Source organism: Geotrypetes seraphini, chromosome 1, assembly GCF_902459505.1.
Source record: "Geotrypetes seraphini chromosome 1, aGeoSer1.1, whole genome shotgun sequence".
Classification (NCBI taxonomy): domain Eukaryota; kingdom Metazoa; phylum Chordata; class Amphibia; order Gymnophiona; family Dermophiidae; genus Geotrypetes; species Geotrypetes seraphini.
In genome coordinates, this window is record NC_047084.1 from 34,207,710 (window position 1) to 34,223,891 (window position 16,182).

A 16,182-nucleotide genomic window follows, 5' to 3' on the forward strand; every position below is an offset into this window, starting at 1 on the left:
GTCGCTCTTCAATCTGTCTATCTGTCGGAGGACATCCTCTTGGCTTACCTCTATTTGCTCCAGTTTTTCATCTTGATCCCCACTTATGATCTCCTCGAGCTCCAGAACATTGGATGTGTCCTCGCTCGTGAAAACCGACGAGAAGAACTTGTTTAACCTGTCGGCTACCTCTTTTTCCTCCTTTACCACTCCCTTTCTGTCTCCATCATCCAACGGTCCCACTTCCTCCCTTGCCGGTTGCTTTCCCTTTACGTACCTGAAGAACAGTTTGAAGTTTCTCGCTTCCCTCGCCAGCCTCTCTTCATATTCTCTTTTTGCTTCCCTAACCACTCGGTGATATTCCCTTTGGTGTTTTTTGTGTTCCTTCTGGTTGTCTTCAGTCTGGTCCTTCTTCCATTTTCTGAACGATATTTTCTTGTCCCCTATCGCCTTTTTCACTGCATCTGTTATCCACACCGGTTTTTTGTTTGATTCATTTTGCACCCTTTCCTAAACCTGGGTATGTACAGGTTTTGTGCCTTGTGCACCGTGTCCTTGAGTATAGACCAGGCCTTCTCAACGGTCTCCAGCTTCCCTGAGCCACTTCTGAGTTTCTTTCCCACCATTTTCCTCATAGCGTCGTAGTTCCCTTTTCTGAAATTGAGAGCTGTCGTCATGGTTCTCTTTACCTTTGATGTTCCTACTTCTAATTTGCACTGAATCATGTTGTGATTACTGTTTCCCAGTGGTGCTATTACTACCACCTCCTTTGCGGGTCCCCCTAGTCCGTTGAGGATTAGGTCGATAGTGGCATCTCCTCACGTCGGTTCCGTGACCATCTGTTCCATGAAACAGTCCCTCACAGCCTCCAGGAATTTTGTTTCCCTCGCGCAGTTGGAGTGTCCAATGCTCCAGTCTATCCCAGGGTAGTTGAAATCCCCCATCACCACCACACTTCCGCTTTTGCATTGCTGCCTCAATTCAGCCTCTGTGTAGAGGTATTCAGTGATTTACTTACCTGAGGGCTTATATTCACCCAGGGGCTTTGATCACCCTGCCTCATCACTTCTAATTTAAATCCCTCTTCAGTAGATTATCCAGCCTGCTGCCAAATACACTTCTTCCCTTCTTTGACAGATGTATACCATCCCTGCTCAACAACCCTGGGAAAATCATTCCATGGTCCAGGAATCCAAAACACTCTCGACACCATCCATGTAGCCACGCATTTATCTCCAGGATGCATGTTTCTCTGACCTGGCCCTTACCCTCAACAGGGATGATAGACGAGAATACCACCTGTGCACCTGACTGCTTCACCTTTTTTCCCAAAGCCACAGTCACTTTTGATACGTTCGCAGGGGTACCTAGCAGTATCAGTGCCAATGTGGATGAGCAGCATCAGATAATAGTCATCAGGCTTGATGAGTCTTGGCAAGCCCTATGTAACATCTTGGATTTTAGCACCAGGTAGACAGCATACTTCCTGGGACATCATATCTGGTCTTCAGATGGACGCTTCTGTACCCTTCAGAAGGGAATCATCAACCACCACTACCTTACCCCTCCTAGTGGTCATGGATCCCACAATTTTAGAGATTTCAAGCTTTGGTCCTTCCTCTCCCTGGGATGCTCTCATCTCCTCCACTTCCAGGGTAGTATACAGGTTCTTCAGTTCAATGTTGGGTGGAGTCACAGTATCAATCTTGCAGCCTCTTCTTCCCCACTGCTGGAAATCTTTGACGCCTCATGAACCATTTCATCGATGTACCTCTCATTCTCACGGATCTTATTTGGGGGATTTTGAAAATGCCCTGCCTCTCTGCTTGTCCAGAGGGTATGCTGTCTGCTGCTTTCCTGCTTTCTGCTGGAGTATTTTGCACACTTTAAAATCCCTCGAAGATCTAGTGTGAATTGAAACGCCCGGATAAGAGGGCGTCGGGAGACTGTAGATAGATCAGCGCTAACAATGGCAGGTTCCGCCAAAGATATAAGTGTTGCCTTCTTTTGCAGATTTGTCCAGTTATAATGATGATGGTAAAGTGTTTTTTTGTAATAGAATGTTTTGAGAAAGGGTTTAGAGTGTAGACACAATTATTCTACAAATACATTGAGGGATTGGAAGGAGGAGTGAGCATAAATGATTATGGAAATAAATACACAGGATGTGGACTTGGAATGATATATAGATCATAAGAGGTCCTATGATCTGATTTTCCAGCACGTTATGATATGCATACTTCTCAGTACTGTATAAGTATAGTGTTTGAGGGCAAATCCTATGTGGTATTATGAAAATGAAGAGTGTACACAAACAATATATCAACTAGTTTATAGATTAGGTTCAAACAGCAAGTTTTTTGCATTTATAAGTAACAGTATTGAGAAAATCAGCTGAAAACATTATTAACCCATCAGCTGAAATTTTATTAACCCATCAGTTCTGAAAAATTTTGTTGATTCAGGTTGGATGTGGTTTTGAGGCTTATTTTCGTGACATCTTAATAGATATAAATTTAGGCTTGCCATAGTACTGAAAATTTATGATGAACCCCTTTTTCCTCCCCACCCTAAAGCTATGCTTCTAAACTTGAATTTAGTGAAATTTTGAAAATGAAGTTATACCTGCAAACATGATATGTTTTCAGAAGGCCAATTTATGAGCACAACTTTCAGTATTATAAATTCTTTGAATATTGGGCCCATGGTCTATATTTTTCTCCTAAGATACTGTACTTCAACATATTTGGTAAACAGTAACTACCACCTCACTCCAATCTAATAACTTTCAGCTATTACCAGGGTTTACTGATTATTTGAACTGGTTTTTATTTTCAAAAAAATGCAGCAATCTGTCTAAAGCATGGATAATAATGGGCATTGCAAACTACACTTCAGTTTGCAAAAACTGAGTCTGTGAGTAAAAAGTAGATATGTTACCAAATTTTTTCCAGTGTGATTTAACCTCATATGTTTGACTTTGCAGAACCTTTTGATAGAACAAACACTGCCAGAGCTGTGCATGAAAAATACAAGTTTGATAAAATACAGGAGGACTTTCAAAAGGTGAGAGAGAAATAATTTTATTCCAGCTGCTTAAAATCTAAATTGACTTTAATTAAAAATGTGTACATTTATACATATGTGCTATATATCTATATGCAGATAGATCTATTTTATTAATTGTATTTTACTCATGCACTTTTATTTATAGCTCAAGATGAGTTAGGTGTAGTAGTTATAGATAAGAGCTTAGGAAAAGAGATTGGGATTTGTATACCACCTTTTTTGTAGTTATACAGCCACACTCAAAAGATTTATTATATACAGGTATTTCAAGCATTTTCCCAATCTGTCCCAGTGGGCTCACAATCTATCTAATGTACCTGGGCAAGAATAGCTGAACTGGGTCAGACCAATGATCCATTTAGCCCAGTAATTCTGGCCAATCTAGGTCACGAGTACTTGACAAAAATCCAAATAGTAACAACATTCCATACTACTGATCCTAGGGCAAGCTGTGGTTTCCACCATGTCTGTCTCAATAGCAGACTGTGGACTTACCCTCCAGGAACTTGTCCAACCCTTTGTTAAACCCATCTATGTTTAACTGCTGTTAACACATCCTCTTACAAGCGTTCCAGAGCTTAACTATACTCTGAGTGAAAAAATATTTGCTCCTATTGGTTTTAAAAGTATTTCCTTGTAACTTCAAGTGCCCCCTAGTCTTTGTCATTTTTGATGGAGTAAAAAATTGATTCACTTGTACCCATTCTACACCACTCAGGATTTTGTAGACTTCAATCAGCTGTCTCTTTTCTAAGCTGAAGAGCCCTAACCTCTTTAGTCTTTCCTCATATGAGAGGAATTCTATCCCCTTTATCATTTTGATTGCTCTTCTTTGAACCTTTTCTAATTCTGCTATATCTTTTTTGAGGTATGGCGACCAGGATTGAACACAATACATAAGGTGAGGTAGCACCATAGAGTGATACAGAGGCATTATAATAAACTTAGTTTTATTTACCATGCCTTTTCTAATAATTCCTAGCATCTTGTTTGCTTTATTGGCCACCGCTACTCATTGGGTGGAAGTTTTCAGTGTATTGTCTACGATGACACCTAGATCTTTATCTTGGGTGCTGACCCCTAAGGTGGACCTTAGTATCTGTTAACTATGATTTGTATTATTCTTCCTAACGTGCATCACTTTGCATTTCTCCGCATTGTTTCATCTGCCATTTGGATGCCCAGTCTTCCAGTTTCCTAACGTCTGCCTGCAATTTTTCAGTGTGCATGTGTTTTCAACTTTGGACAGTATAGTGCAGGGATGGAGAAGATTATCATGCCGTTGTACCGGGCCAAGATGCGCCTTCACCTGGAGTACTGCATCCACCACTGGTCACATACATGAAGAAGGACACGGTACTACTCGAAAGGGTCCAGAGAAGATCGACTAAAATGGTTAAGGGGCTGGAGGAGTTGCCGTACAGTGAGAGATTGGAGAAACTGGGCCTCTTCTCCCTTGAAAAGAGGAGACTGAGAGGGGACATGATCGAAACATTCAAAATACTGAAGGGAATAGACTTAGCAGATAAAGACAGATTGTTCACCCTCTCCAAGGTAGGGAGAACAAGAGGGCACTCTCTAAAGTTAAAAGGGGATAGATTCTGTACAAATATAAGGAAGTTCTTCTTCACCCAGAGAGTGGTGGAAAACTGGAATGCTCTTCCGGAGGCTGTTATAGAGGAAAACAAACTCCAGGGATTCAAGACAAAGTTAGACAAGTTCCTGCTGAACCGGAATGTACGCAGGTAGGGCTGGTCTGTTAGGGAACTGGTTTTTGACCTAGAAGCTGCCACGGGAGCGAACTGCTGGGCACGATGAACCACTGGTCTGACCCAGCAGCGGCAATTCTTATGTTCTTATGTACTAATATATACTAACAAACCCTAAGATGCAAGACTATGCATGCAGTACAACCCCAGAGGAAAAGAAACAAATGCATTTCTTCCTGAGCAGACAGCAGATGTAAATCAATCACTAAATTAAAAAATGAAATAATTCCCCCTCCTGTTGTCTCCCTCCATGCTGTGCCTTGCCTTCTGGTTTGCTCCCCGGTGTTATCTTCGGGCCGGCTCCCTCTTCCTCAGTGTTGCAGTGCACAAAGCCATGAGCAGCAGCTCCTCGTGCGTCTCGCACCTCATCTGGAAACCTTCCCTCTGACGTTGCGAAGTCAGAGAGAAGACTTCCAGTTCAGGTGCAGAACGCACGTAGGAGCCTCCGCCCATGACTTTGTACACTGCAGCACTGAGGAAGAGGGAGCTGACCCAAAGACAACACCATATCAATCGCACCATGGACCAGCAGCTGAAGAGCACTGTCTGGGGTCCGATGCATGTGCTGGCCCTGCAGACCGACAGGAAATTTCTGCGGACCAGCACCAGTCCACGGACCAGTTGTTGAAGAACACTGGTCTACATCATAAAGTATATGTGAAAAGACTCAAAGATCTCAATATGTATACTTTTGAGGAAAGGTGAGAGAGGGGAGATATGATAGACGTTTAAATACCTACATTGCATAAATATGCATGAGGCTAGTCTCTTTCAATTGAATGGAAACTCCAAAATGAGAGGGCATGGGTTGAAGTTGAGAGGTGACAGGCTCAGGAATAATCTAAGGAAATACTTTTTTTTTTCCAGAACGTGTGGTAGATACATGCAATAGTCTCCTGGTAGAGATGGTAGAGGAATTCAAGAAAACGTGAGGCAGGCATGTGGTATCTCTTAGGGAGAGGAGGAGATAGTGAATGCTGTGGATGGACAGACTGGATAGGACATATGGCCTTTATCTGCCATCATGCTTCTAAGTGAGGTATAGTATATGGGGGAGGGTTTGTTGATATGTTCATGGCTGCTTCATTTTGCCTTTTTGTAATTGGCCAAGCTTCTGATGAAAGGGGCTTTTAGTAGAAAGGGAATGACAGCATTCTTCGTGGACATGCAGGGCAGTGAGTTCTCACATAAGCATGATGTTATCCAACAGAATCCTGGCATGGATGCTGCCCATTATTCAAGACCACAAAGAGTTCATTGATATCCAGAAGTTTAAGAAAATGCTTACGACTACACTTTTTGTGGAAGCATTGTAAAGAATTATGATTCTTGTTTACTCTAGTTCTGATTGCTATATACCAGGACACTGGAAAAATTGTTCTTACTGAAGGATTTGACTGTACTGACTGTATAAATTTTGTTTTTTGTATCTTTCTAGTTATTTTATGAATGTTGCTATTTGTAAGCCACCTAGTAATAGGCGGTGAATCTGGAAATTTACTAACCCAAATTGACAAGTTAAAAAGTGATAAATTTCAAGGACCGGATGGTATACATCCCAGGGTACTAAAAGAACTCGAACACGAAATTGCTGACCTGCTGTTAGTTTTCTGTAAACCTGTCGCTAAAATTGTCTGTAGTACCTGAAGATTAGAGGGTGGCCAATATTACGTCGATTTTTAAAAAGGGTTCCAGGGGAGATCCGGGAAATTACAGACCGGTAATCCTCACATCAGTGCCGGGCAAAATGGTAGAAACGATTATAAAAAATAAAATTGTGGAACACGTAGACAAAAACATGATTTAATGAGATGGAGTCGCGTAGGTTCAGCTGAGGGAGATCTTGCCTCACCAATTTGCTTGACTTCTTTGAAGGTGTGAATAAACATGTTGATAAAGGTGAGCCGGTTGATATAATGTATCTAGATTTTCAGAAAGCTTTTGATAAAGTTTCTCACGAGAGGCTCCTAAGAAAATTAGTGTCATGGGATAGGTGGCAAAGTTCAGTTGTGGATTAGAAATTGGTTATCGGAGAGAAAACAGAAGGTAGGGTTAAAAGATCATTTTTCTCAATGCAGGAGAGTAAACAGTGCCGCAGGGGTCTGTACTGGGACTGGTGCTATTTAACTTACTTATGAATGATCTGAAAATTGGAACAACAAGTGAGGTGATTAAATTTGCAGATGACACTAAATTGTTCAAAGTTGTTAAAACGCATGCAGATTGTGAAAAATTGTAGGCAGACCTTAGGAAATTGGAAGACTGGGCATCCAAATGGCAGATGAAATTTAATGTGGACAAATGCAAAGTGATGCACATTGGGAAGAATAACTTGGATCACAGTTACCAGATGCTAGGGTCCACCTTGGAGATTAGCGTCAAAGAAAAAGATCTGGGTGTCATTGTAGACAATACAATGAAACCTTCTGCCCGATGTGCAGAGGCAGCCTAAAAAGCAAACAGGATGCTAAGAATTATTTAAAAAACGGATGGTTAACAAAACTAAAAATGTTATAATGCCCCTGTATCGCTCCATGGTGCGACCTCATTTGTAGTATTGCATTCAATTCTGGTCTCCTTATCTCAAGAAAGATATAGTGGGGCTAGAAAAGGTTCAAAGAAGAGCGACCAAGATGGTAAAGGGGATGGAACTTCTCTCGTATGAGGAAAGACTAAAACGGTTAGGGCTCTTCAGCTTAGAAAAGAGACGGCTGAGGGGAGATATGATTGACATCTACAAAATCCTGAGTGGAATAGAATAGGTACAAGTGGATCGATTTTTCACTGCATCAAAAATTACAGACTAGGAGACACTCGATGAAGTTACAGGGAAATACTTTTTAAACCAATAGGAGGAAATTTTTTTTCCACTCAGAGGATGTGATAAAAGTGGATAGTATAGCTGGTTTTAAGAAAGGTTTGGACAAGTTCCTGGAGGAAAAGTCCTTAGTCTGTTATTGAGAAAGATATGAGGGAAGCCACTGCTTGCCCTGTATCGGTAGCATGGAATATTGCTACTCCTTGGGTTTTGCCCAGGTACTAGTGACCTGGATTGGACACTGTGAAAATGGGCTACTGGGCTTAATGGACCATTGGTCGGACTAGTAAGGCTATTCTTATGTTATGTAATAAGAAGAGTCTTGAAACCTGTTGTGGTAATGCACCATACATGCATGAAGTCTAAATCTCCTTTGCATGACTTGTTTTTCCACAGAGCAGAGCAATCTTCTTCACTGGCTTTCCTCAGCATGTGTTTTGCTTCCTTCATAGTGCCTTCCCTAGTGGTATGCAGGATTTTTTTCTTATTTTCTGTAATCCTCTTGTTAGTTCTTAGGTTTTTTTTGGTATGTTATATTTTCTTTATTTTTGTATGGCACCCGTGGCCCTCGAGGGTCTTAGTGCCTGGTCGAGACTCTCCTCATTCTTTCCTTAAAACTTGAAATGTTTGATTTCACTTGGGCTCTTTTTGTCTCAATGCGTCTTAAAACTGCTGGTGGATTTAAGAATTGTGCTAGGTGCAATAAAACTATTCTGTGATTGACACAATTGAAATTTCCTGTGCCTAGGATCTGACCACACAACTGCTGTCACCTCTGTTCTAAAATGCAGAAGAGAGACAGAAAAGAGAAGCACAATGTGGGAAGCATTTTGGCACTTCTAAGTCCAGTCCATTGGTCCCTATGGTTGGTGAGCTGCATTAGACATTAGAGGCACACCCGCATCGTGGAGGTCTGCCCCTGCCTCAGCAGGGCTCTGTTGGACTGGCCTTCTTCAGACCCGACATCGATAACTCTTCAGAATTCCACATTGTCCTCATTGGCATAAAGGGATTTTGATATCATACATCAAACAAAGGTGAAGCACAGACATAGATCCTTGAAGCATGGTGCTAAGAGCTCTGGGTCATTGGCCTTAAGAGTAACGTTCATCCTTTGTGAAGTCTGTGCCAATATACAAGTCTTATTGATGTTGGTTCCTGACTGTCACTGATCTGATACCCTCACTTTTACCAATATCTGCTCTCGAGGAATGGCGCCAGGCTGTGCTGCAGGAGGAGTTGTAATGGATCTTGGCTTAGCCTTAATGCTTGGCCAGGCCTCAATGCTGACCATGGCTCTTCCCCAAACTGATCCTTGAGATCTGTCACTAAACTAAACTAAACCTTAAGTTTATATACCGCATCCTCTCCATGGAAGTGGAGCTCGGCATGGTTTACAAGAACTTAAAATATAAGAAGAGAAAGGAAAAGATTTACATGAGCTTATATATAGAATGGAAGAGTAAGGGGGAAAATAGAATTACATGTTAGAGAAGAGCCAAGTTTTCAGTTGCTTGCGGAATAGTTGGAGAGAACCCAGGTTCCGCAACGGGATAGTAAGGTCACCTATGCACCAACACTGGTACCTCAACAGGAGCTAGCATTTCCTTTGGAAGAGGCAGTGCTCCTCTTCAGCCCATTGGGACCTGTCCCTCAACATTCTGGCCCAGAGTCCAGATATCAGTTTAGTTGTCTGAGTCAGATACAGACCTAGCCTCCTCAGGAGGACATTTTGTTGAGTCTGATTGAGACCATTTCTTGGTGTCTAAAATTAAACAAAAGGAGGGCAACCTTGGTCTACTATCACACCTCTCTCCCACCTCAGGAAAGGAAAGAGTCTCAAACAAGGAATTCTCCTTTATCAGGTTTTGTTGTTTTTTTTAGGGACATGGATAAGGTCATAACATTTGATTTAGGGTTGAGAACAAGCCCAGGGCTGAGATTTTGGATATCCTTGATTATAAGGATCTTCCTAAGGAGGTTGTGATGGTGCCTGTCCATGGCATCCTGCAGCAGGTGTAATTGAAAAATTGGAAGATCTTTCTCTCTGTGCTGCCAGTTCCATGGAAGGTTGACTCTAGTCCACAAGTCTCTTAGATTTGAGAAGCAACAGCTTCCAATCACTCTATGGTTGTTAAATATTGTCTCAAAAGGACTAAAAATTCTGGAACCTACATGTTGGCATCCCTAGGGCAAGATGCTAAGACTTCTACCTTAATATAGGTGGGAGTGGGCATCCCTCCTGCCAGGAATGTTGGCGGGGGGTGCCGGCAGGAGGGAGTGGGCATCTCTTCTGCCACGGACAGTGGGGGGGGGCTTCGGGGTGGCAGCGGGAGTGGACATCCCTCCTGCCAGCCAACTTGCGGTGGTGCATCTCAGCTGATCATGGCAGGGAGATTCCCTTGCTGCGAACAGCTCAGCTAGGACGCTTGTGTGTGATTCTCAAAAGCCGCTTAGGCGGCTGCTGAGATTGGACATCCACAGAATCAGGCCCTTTGTGTCCAAGAAAGACTCAGACGACTGCAAACCTGTCCTGGTTCTGAAGTCTGTAAATGCAGCACTGAAGGTGCTCAGGTGCCGAATAGAGACCTGATGTTCAATCATAGCCTTGGTAACACCGGAGGAATTCCTAAGCCTCACTGCAGTTTACATTTCCAGTTTTTGGTGCTCCATTTCAGTTTGGCAACAGCACCTCCCAAAGCAGGGATTCATCCATACTTGGACCATTGGCTAATCAGAGTCTTGCAGAACCTGGGATGGATTATCAACTTCACAGAGAGTCACCGGACTCGGTACAATCCCCAGAGTACTTGGAAATTCGCCAACATGGCAAAGGGGTGTGTTTTCCTGCCAAAATTGCACAGATTTAAGCTAAAATACTGGATTTTGAAGATCCTGGCAATGTAAGCTCCTTTGGCTTGGCACTACCTGTACTATCTGGGGTAGATTGTAGCAATCATAGAGCTGGTATCTTGGGTGAAAGCTCATTTATGCTGTTTTCAGAATGCACTAATATCCTGCAGTTCTCCACTGAAGGATCCACTCCAGATGCAGCTGATATGGAAAGTAGAAACATGGTAAAGTTGGTGCTGGTGGCTCTGGACGGAGGCGCTGTCCAAGGGCCTACCTCTCCACATTTCCTCTTGGGTAACACTGATGACAGATGCCTGTCTTTATGACTGTGGAGGTCATTGCCAGGGTTGCCTGGTTCAAGGCTGTTGGTTACCCTCTCAAATAAACTGGTCCCTCAACAGATGGGAACTGTGAAATATTTGGCTAGAACTGCAGTCCTTTAAAAGGACCCTGGAATGCAAAGTGGTCAGGGTTTTGTCAGACAATACCACAGTGCTGGCATACATCATGAGTGCTCCATTGAAACTGGTGGCCTGATTGTTGTTTCGCTGGGCAGAAAACCACCTAAAAGCAATATCAGCAGCGCAAATAGTAGGAGTGAACAATGTGCAAGCCAACTATATCAGCCCCAGAACCTGGATCTGGGAGAGTGGGATTTCTCCTAGAAGATTCTAAACAGCATGGTAAAGCACTGAGGGAGGCCAGCAATCAACTTGATGGTATCAGCATACAATAAGAAATCATCTCAGGACTTCATTCTGAGATTTGATCTGGGAAGCGCCAGTGTGCACGCCTTAATCCAACCTGGGCCAACAAAGGAGCTGTTATATGTGTTTCCCCCATGGCCAATGATAGGCTGGGTCATTCCAAACATAGTGACCCATCATGGGTTGGTATTTCTCGTGACTCAGGTTGGGCTGTGTCATCTATGGTACTCGGTTCTAGTTCAGCTACAACAGGAGAGATGTCTCAGTCTGCTGCTGCTTCCAACACTTCGTTCTCAGGGACCATTTGCCCTGGAGAATCTGGAATACTTAGAGCTTAAGGCAGGGCTCTTGAGCACGCAGCCCTAGCACAGAAAGGATATTCATTTCAGAAGTGGTCATAGCTACCCTTCTATGATCTAAGAAGCCAGCGATTGGTCACAGTTTATGCTATGTTTTGGAAGACTTTTCAATGCTGGTGTGTTGATCTGAAGGTGGAACCAATATCCATAGTCCCGTCATTTATTCAGGACAATACTGAAAGGGCCTTGCAGTTGATTCTCTCAAGGTGCAGATGGAGAGCCTCTTGTGCTTTCAAGCTCAATTGGAGAAAGTATCCTTAGCTTTCCATCCTAATATAACTAGATTTATGGAGGGAGCATTGCAGTTGTATCCTCCCATAAGTTAATCATTTCCTATGTGGAATCTTAATATTGATTAATGGGCCCTCTGTAAAGCCCCGTAAGAACCTCTACAGAACGAGTCAATGGTGAAGCTTACTGTCAAGCTGTTTTTTCTGGTGTCTTTATCACTTCAGTGAGAAAGGTTTTGAAGCTTCATGCTCTGTCGTGCAGAGAGAGCCTTTCCTCATATTTACGGAGGCTGGCATTTATCTGCACAGTGTGCCTTCTTTTCTGCCAAAGGTGGTTTTGGCATTCCATGTAAGTCAAGAAGTCAGTCTTCCTGCATGCCATGTTATAGGGGTGAGAGAAAAAAGGACAAAGTATTGGCATTACTGGAGGGGAGGAGTGTACTTCTCTATTATCTCGAGTGATAAATGATGTTCATCTTTCAGTCCATTTGTGTTAATAACTGTCAAAGAAATTCAAACTCAAAGGGTCCCATTTCCCAATGAATTCACATGACTATTTAGTCTGCATATATTGGCTGTGGTAAACATCCTCCAATCTCTAAAAGCGCTTTCCACCAGAAGCGTGACCTCATCATGGGCAGAACCTCAGAAAGCTATGCCCGAGAAGATTTATAGGGCAGGTATATGATCCACCATCCATATTTTTACAAGGTTTTACAGAGTGGACGTGGCAGCACAAATGGATATTGCATTTGGGTCCTTGGTACTAGCAGCAGGCTCATTTGCCCTGCCCTAGACTCAGGGGACTGCTTTGGTATGTCCCACTGGTCAATACTCGCATCTCTTTTGCATTGGAAAGAAAGATTAGGTTCTGGCCTTGATAATCTTCTTTCCAGTGTAAATAGGCATGAGTCTTGATGGCCCACCATGTCAGATTGTTACTTAGCCTGCTTTCTGTGTCAGACATATATGTGTGTCTCCAGATGCTTGTCTGTGAGCTACCAAAAGAATATGAAGATGATTGCTGTTACTAGCCATTAGCTCTAACGACAAACCTTTAGGGGAAACTATAGGAGTTGCATAAATGTTAGTGCTAGTTGCATTTGGATAGGTGGCTTGTTTAGTTCCACCTTGTTTATGCCATATGTCTATTGGTTTGATTAAATGTTATTGTTGCAGAGCAGAAGAGACTTGATTTGTCAGGGAGTTTCTCATGCCCTCCTTGTTATTTCTCCTTCTTAGGGGTTATCCATTGCTTTGGTATGAACTGAGAAGCTGATAGTACTGCCCAGTGACACAAGGATGCGGAGTTGAAAAATATAGATGATGCCTTCTGCAATTCTAACTGGTGAAGGGAAATAACTTATGGTCAAGACTCGTGTCTCTTTATACTAGAAAGAAAATTATCAAGGTAAGGACCTAATCTTCCCATTTTCTTCTTGTAAGCCAAATTTTGATGATTCTGTCTTTTGGAGACTTACTGGTTCCACAGATGGAAATGAATCCTTTTTACTTCTCCATTATTTCTTATGTTAGAGTACAAATAAGAAGTTAGAAATGTATTTTAAAACTTAATTTTTTTTATTTTATTTTTTTACTTTTTCAGTCATGGCACAGATTGAAAGATAACAGAGACTTGAACAGTATACTGCCTTTTAAGAAGAACTACACCACCAGTATGCAGAAGAGATGAGAGGTTTATTCTAACTACTGGATTCTTCGGGGGAAGAAGAGGACCATGCCAGAATTGCAATATCTATTTCTCAAGCTTTTTCTTTAAAATTTCCTCCTGACCCTACTTTCCAGGTTTTGTTCAAAGTTTCTGTAAAAGTTTGCCAATTAATAAAAACCTTTGTTGGAAATCTGTATTTGTAAACTTTCACCTATACAAGAGAAAGAAATGTTGAGCTTAGATTGAAACATCTTAAGGGATTTCCTGTGGTCTGTCTTCAGAAGAATAATTAATATATGTAAAAAAGGCTGCTGATATTAAGAAATATAAAATTAGTTAAATTTATTTGTATTTTAGATAATTTTATATTTCTTAAAGTTTAATGTGCTTATGGACCATTGAGAGAGATTCTTACCTGTGCTTTACTATTAACTGATCAAGCTATATGTACGCATTCTACCTGCCATTTTTCTAATTTCCCTTCCTTTTGATGCAGTGTGAAACTCAAGAGTTCATAAAATTGTTCTGGATATAGAGCAAGAACTTATTTTTGACTGGAATTATGGAATCCCTTTTATTAAAGATTTTTATTGAATACAAAGTGAAATATAAAAAGGGCCTAATTTGCTAAAACCTTTCTCCCAATCTAAATGTATGAAGAAATAAATTTAATAAAGCAGGTTTCAAGTATTCCTCTGATAAATATCACGGCAAAAATGTGTCCTTCAGATTTTCAGTAAATGACTAATCTGTTTATGTTACGTTCTGTCTGCTCACTTTTCATTAAAATCTCAATTTTCCCACAAATACTGCAGAGTAAAAAAAAATGACGTGGGATGTGATTTTTATTTCATTGGATAATAATGGCAGTTTGAGAAAGCACACCTTGTAATTTTTATTTAGTGTTGCAAGTTCAGTAATGGTTTGTAAAAATCAGTTTAACTAACAAATTGAACTGTATAAATGCAGTCATAACATCTGTACAATTTGGTGTAATCACCAAAGGGACACTTAAAGGTCTGATTTTAAAAAAGGTTTCAGGTTGTTAAGCCTGGAGTAGACCATTAATATAGGCTGATTTGTGTCTTGCATATATTTATTTTATTTATTTTGTTTTCTTATTCTTACCAAAAAATTGCAAAATGGAGCACAGTCTAAGGGCTGGAATCACTAAAGTGCATTATCATGTTAGCATGCATTAATGCAGTTGATGCACAGCATTAGGGAATAGGTCTCATTGCATATAATGTGACCTATGGTAAATAGTGTGTGTTAATACAACAGTACATTTTAGTAAATCTAGCCCTAAAAACCATTTAAAAATCTTAATATAAACTATATCCCAGGGGATTTCCATCCATATAATAAAATTCTCACTGAGGACAACACAGATCCCTTCCCTTCACTTAACATTATCTCTCAGTCTCTGATTCTCGGGTCCTCAATTCTAGCACACAGTGGTGCACCAAATAATACTACAGGAATCATAGTAATGGTTTGTATGACACTCTGAGTCTCAATTGTTGTTTATAGAAGGATTTTAGTCTATAGTGCTGTAGGACAAAACTACTACAAGAGAGAGGTCAAGTAGTCTTCAGCAAACTTTGGCCCCCTTTTACAAAGCCGCGCAATCGAGTTCTGTGAGGCACATGTTCTGATTTCCATTCAATTCCTATGGATGTCGGAGCATTTACCACGCCAGCCTGCACTGCTGGCTTTAGTAAAAGAAGGGGTTTGTATGTAAATTCTTAAATATCCATAATAATTAGATCAATTAACCTAATTTATGTTCTTCATTTATGAACAGAGAAATGAGTAAAGCTGCTAAACTAGCTACTTAAAACAAGCCAATTTTTTATTTACTGTAAATATGTATAAATGACCAACTACTGTAAATTGAATAGAATTGTGAAAAATTTTAACTTTTCCAGGAAAATAAAGATAAAACTATATGCACCTTCTTTTTTAAACTTTTTGTTTGACTTTTATGTTAGATTTGCGCAGCTTTGTGCCTCTTATGAATTTGTTGCCGTTTAAAATGATTGCTTTCTATTGATGTCAGGAAAGTATATATTTTGGTTTCTTCTTGAGTTTATTTTGTATGGTATCAAATGGAATAAAGTTTATGTATAAAAAAATAAAATATTCCCTTCACTATCTTTTTATTTCATGTGCCAGCTATGTATCTGCTGTACTGTTTTTTATTGAAACTTTGTTCATTTGTATATAATTGGCTACTATTTTGAGTTGAGGAGTAGGCAACTGATAGGGTATTGTAGATGCTTTTTGGTACTGAAGTAACCAATCGTGTCCCGACCAGTTTGCGAGCGTTCCCCAACCCCGACCCGATTCACTAACCTCTGGACAATCAATCTCCCACCCAATCCGATCCGCCCATGCAAATGAGAGGAAATGGCATGCATAAGTAGGAAGCCATCAATTCACTAAACAGAAGAAGGAACACAGATTAAGTTTGCCAATCCAAAATGAAGCGACTGCTGAGGACAGTCACTTACTGTCCTTGCCGACTCTCCTGCTCTCCGCCGCCCTGAAATCCCAGTATCAAAATTTAAAAAAACCCCGTCAAGAGCCCGTGGGTTTAAAATCTGGTGTGTTCTGTTCCGTAGTCTGGCTGCAAAGCATGTTCTGTTCCGTTCTGCCTGCACAAATTGAAATAATTCCTTTAGGGAGCTGCATAATATGTTCGCCTGTCTTTTCTTCATGTA

At 41.1% G+C, this 16,182-nt stretch overlaps 1 protein-coding gene across 7 annotated transcripts in view; it reads left to right on the forward strand.

The window, feature by feature from the left end:
- TENT2 (terminal nucleotidyltransferase 2) overlaps positions 1 to 15,615 on the forward strand; it is a 237,693-nt gene extending 222,078 nt beyond the window's left edge. For all 7 annotated transcript variants that reach the window (XM_033929678.1, XM_033929630.1, XM_033929621.1 and 4 more), the window contains 2 exons: positions 2,966 to 3,045; positions 13,391 to 15,615. In XM_033929678.1, coding sequence (XP_033785569.1) covers positions 2,966 to 3,045; positions 13,391 to 13,477 — 167 coding nt within the window. In that variant the 3' untranslated portion in view covers positions 13,478 to 15,615. The remainder of the gene's footprint in view (positions 1 to 2,965; positions 3,046 to 13,390) is intronic.
- Positions 15,616 to 16,182: the final 567 nt, after the last annotated feature.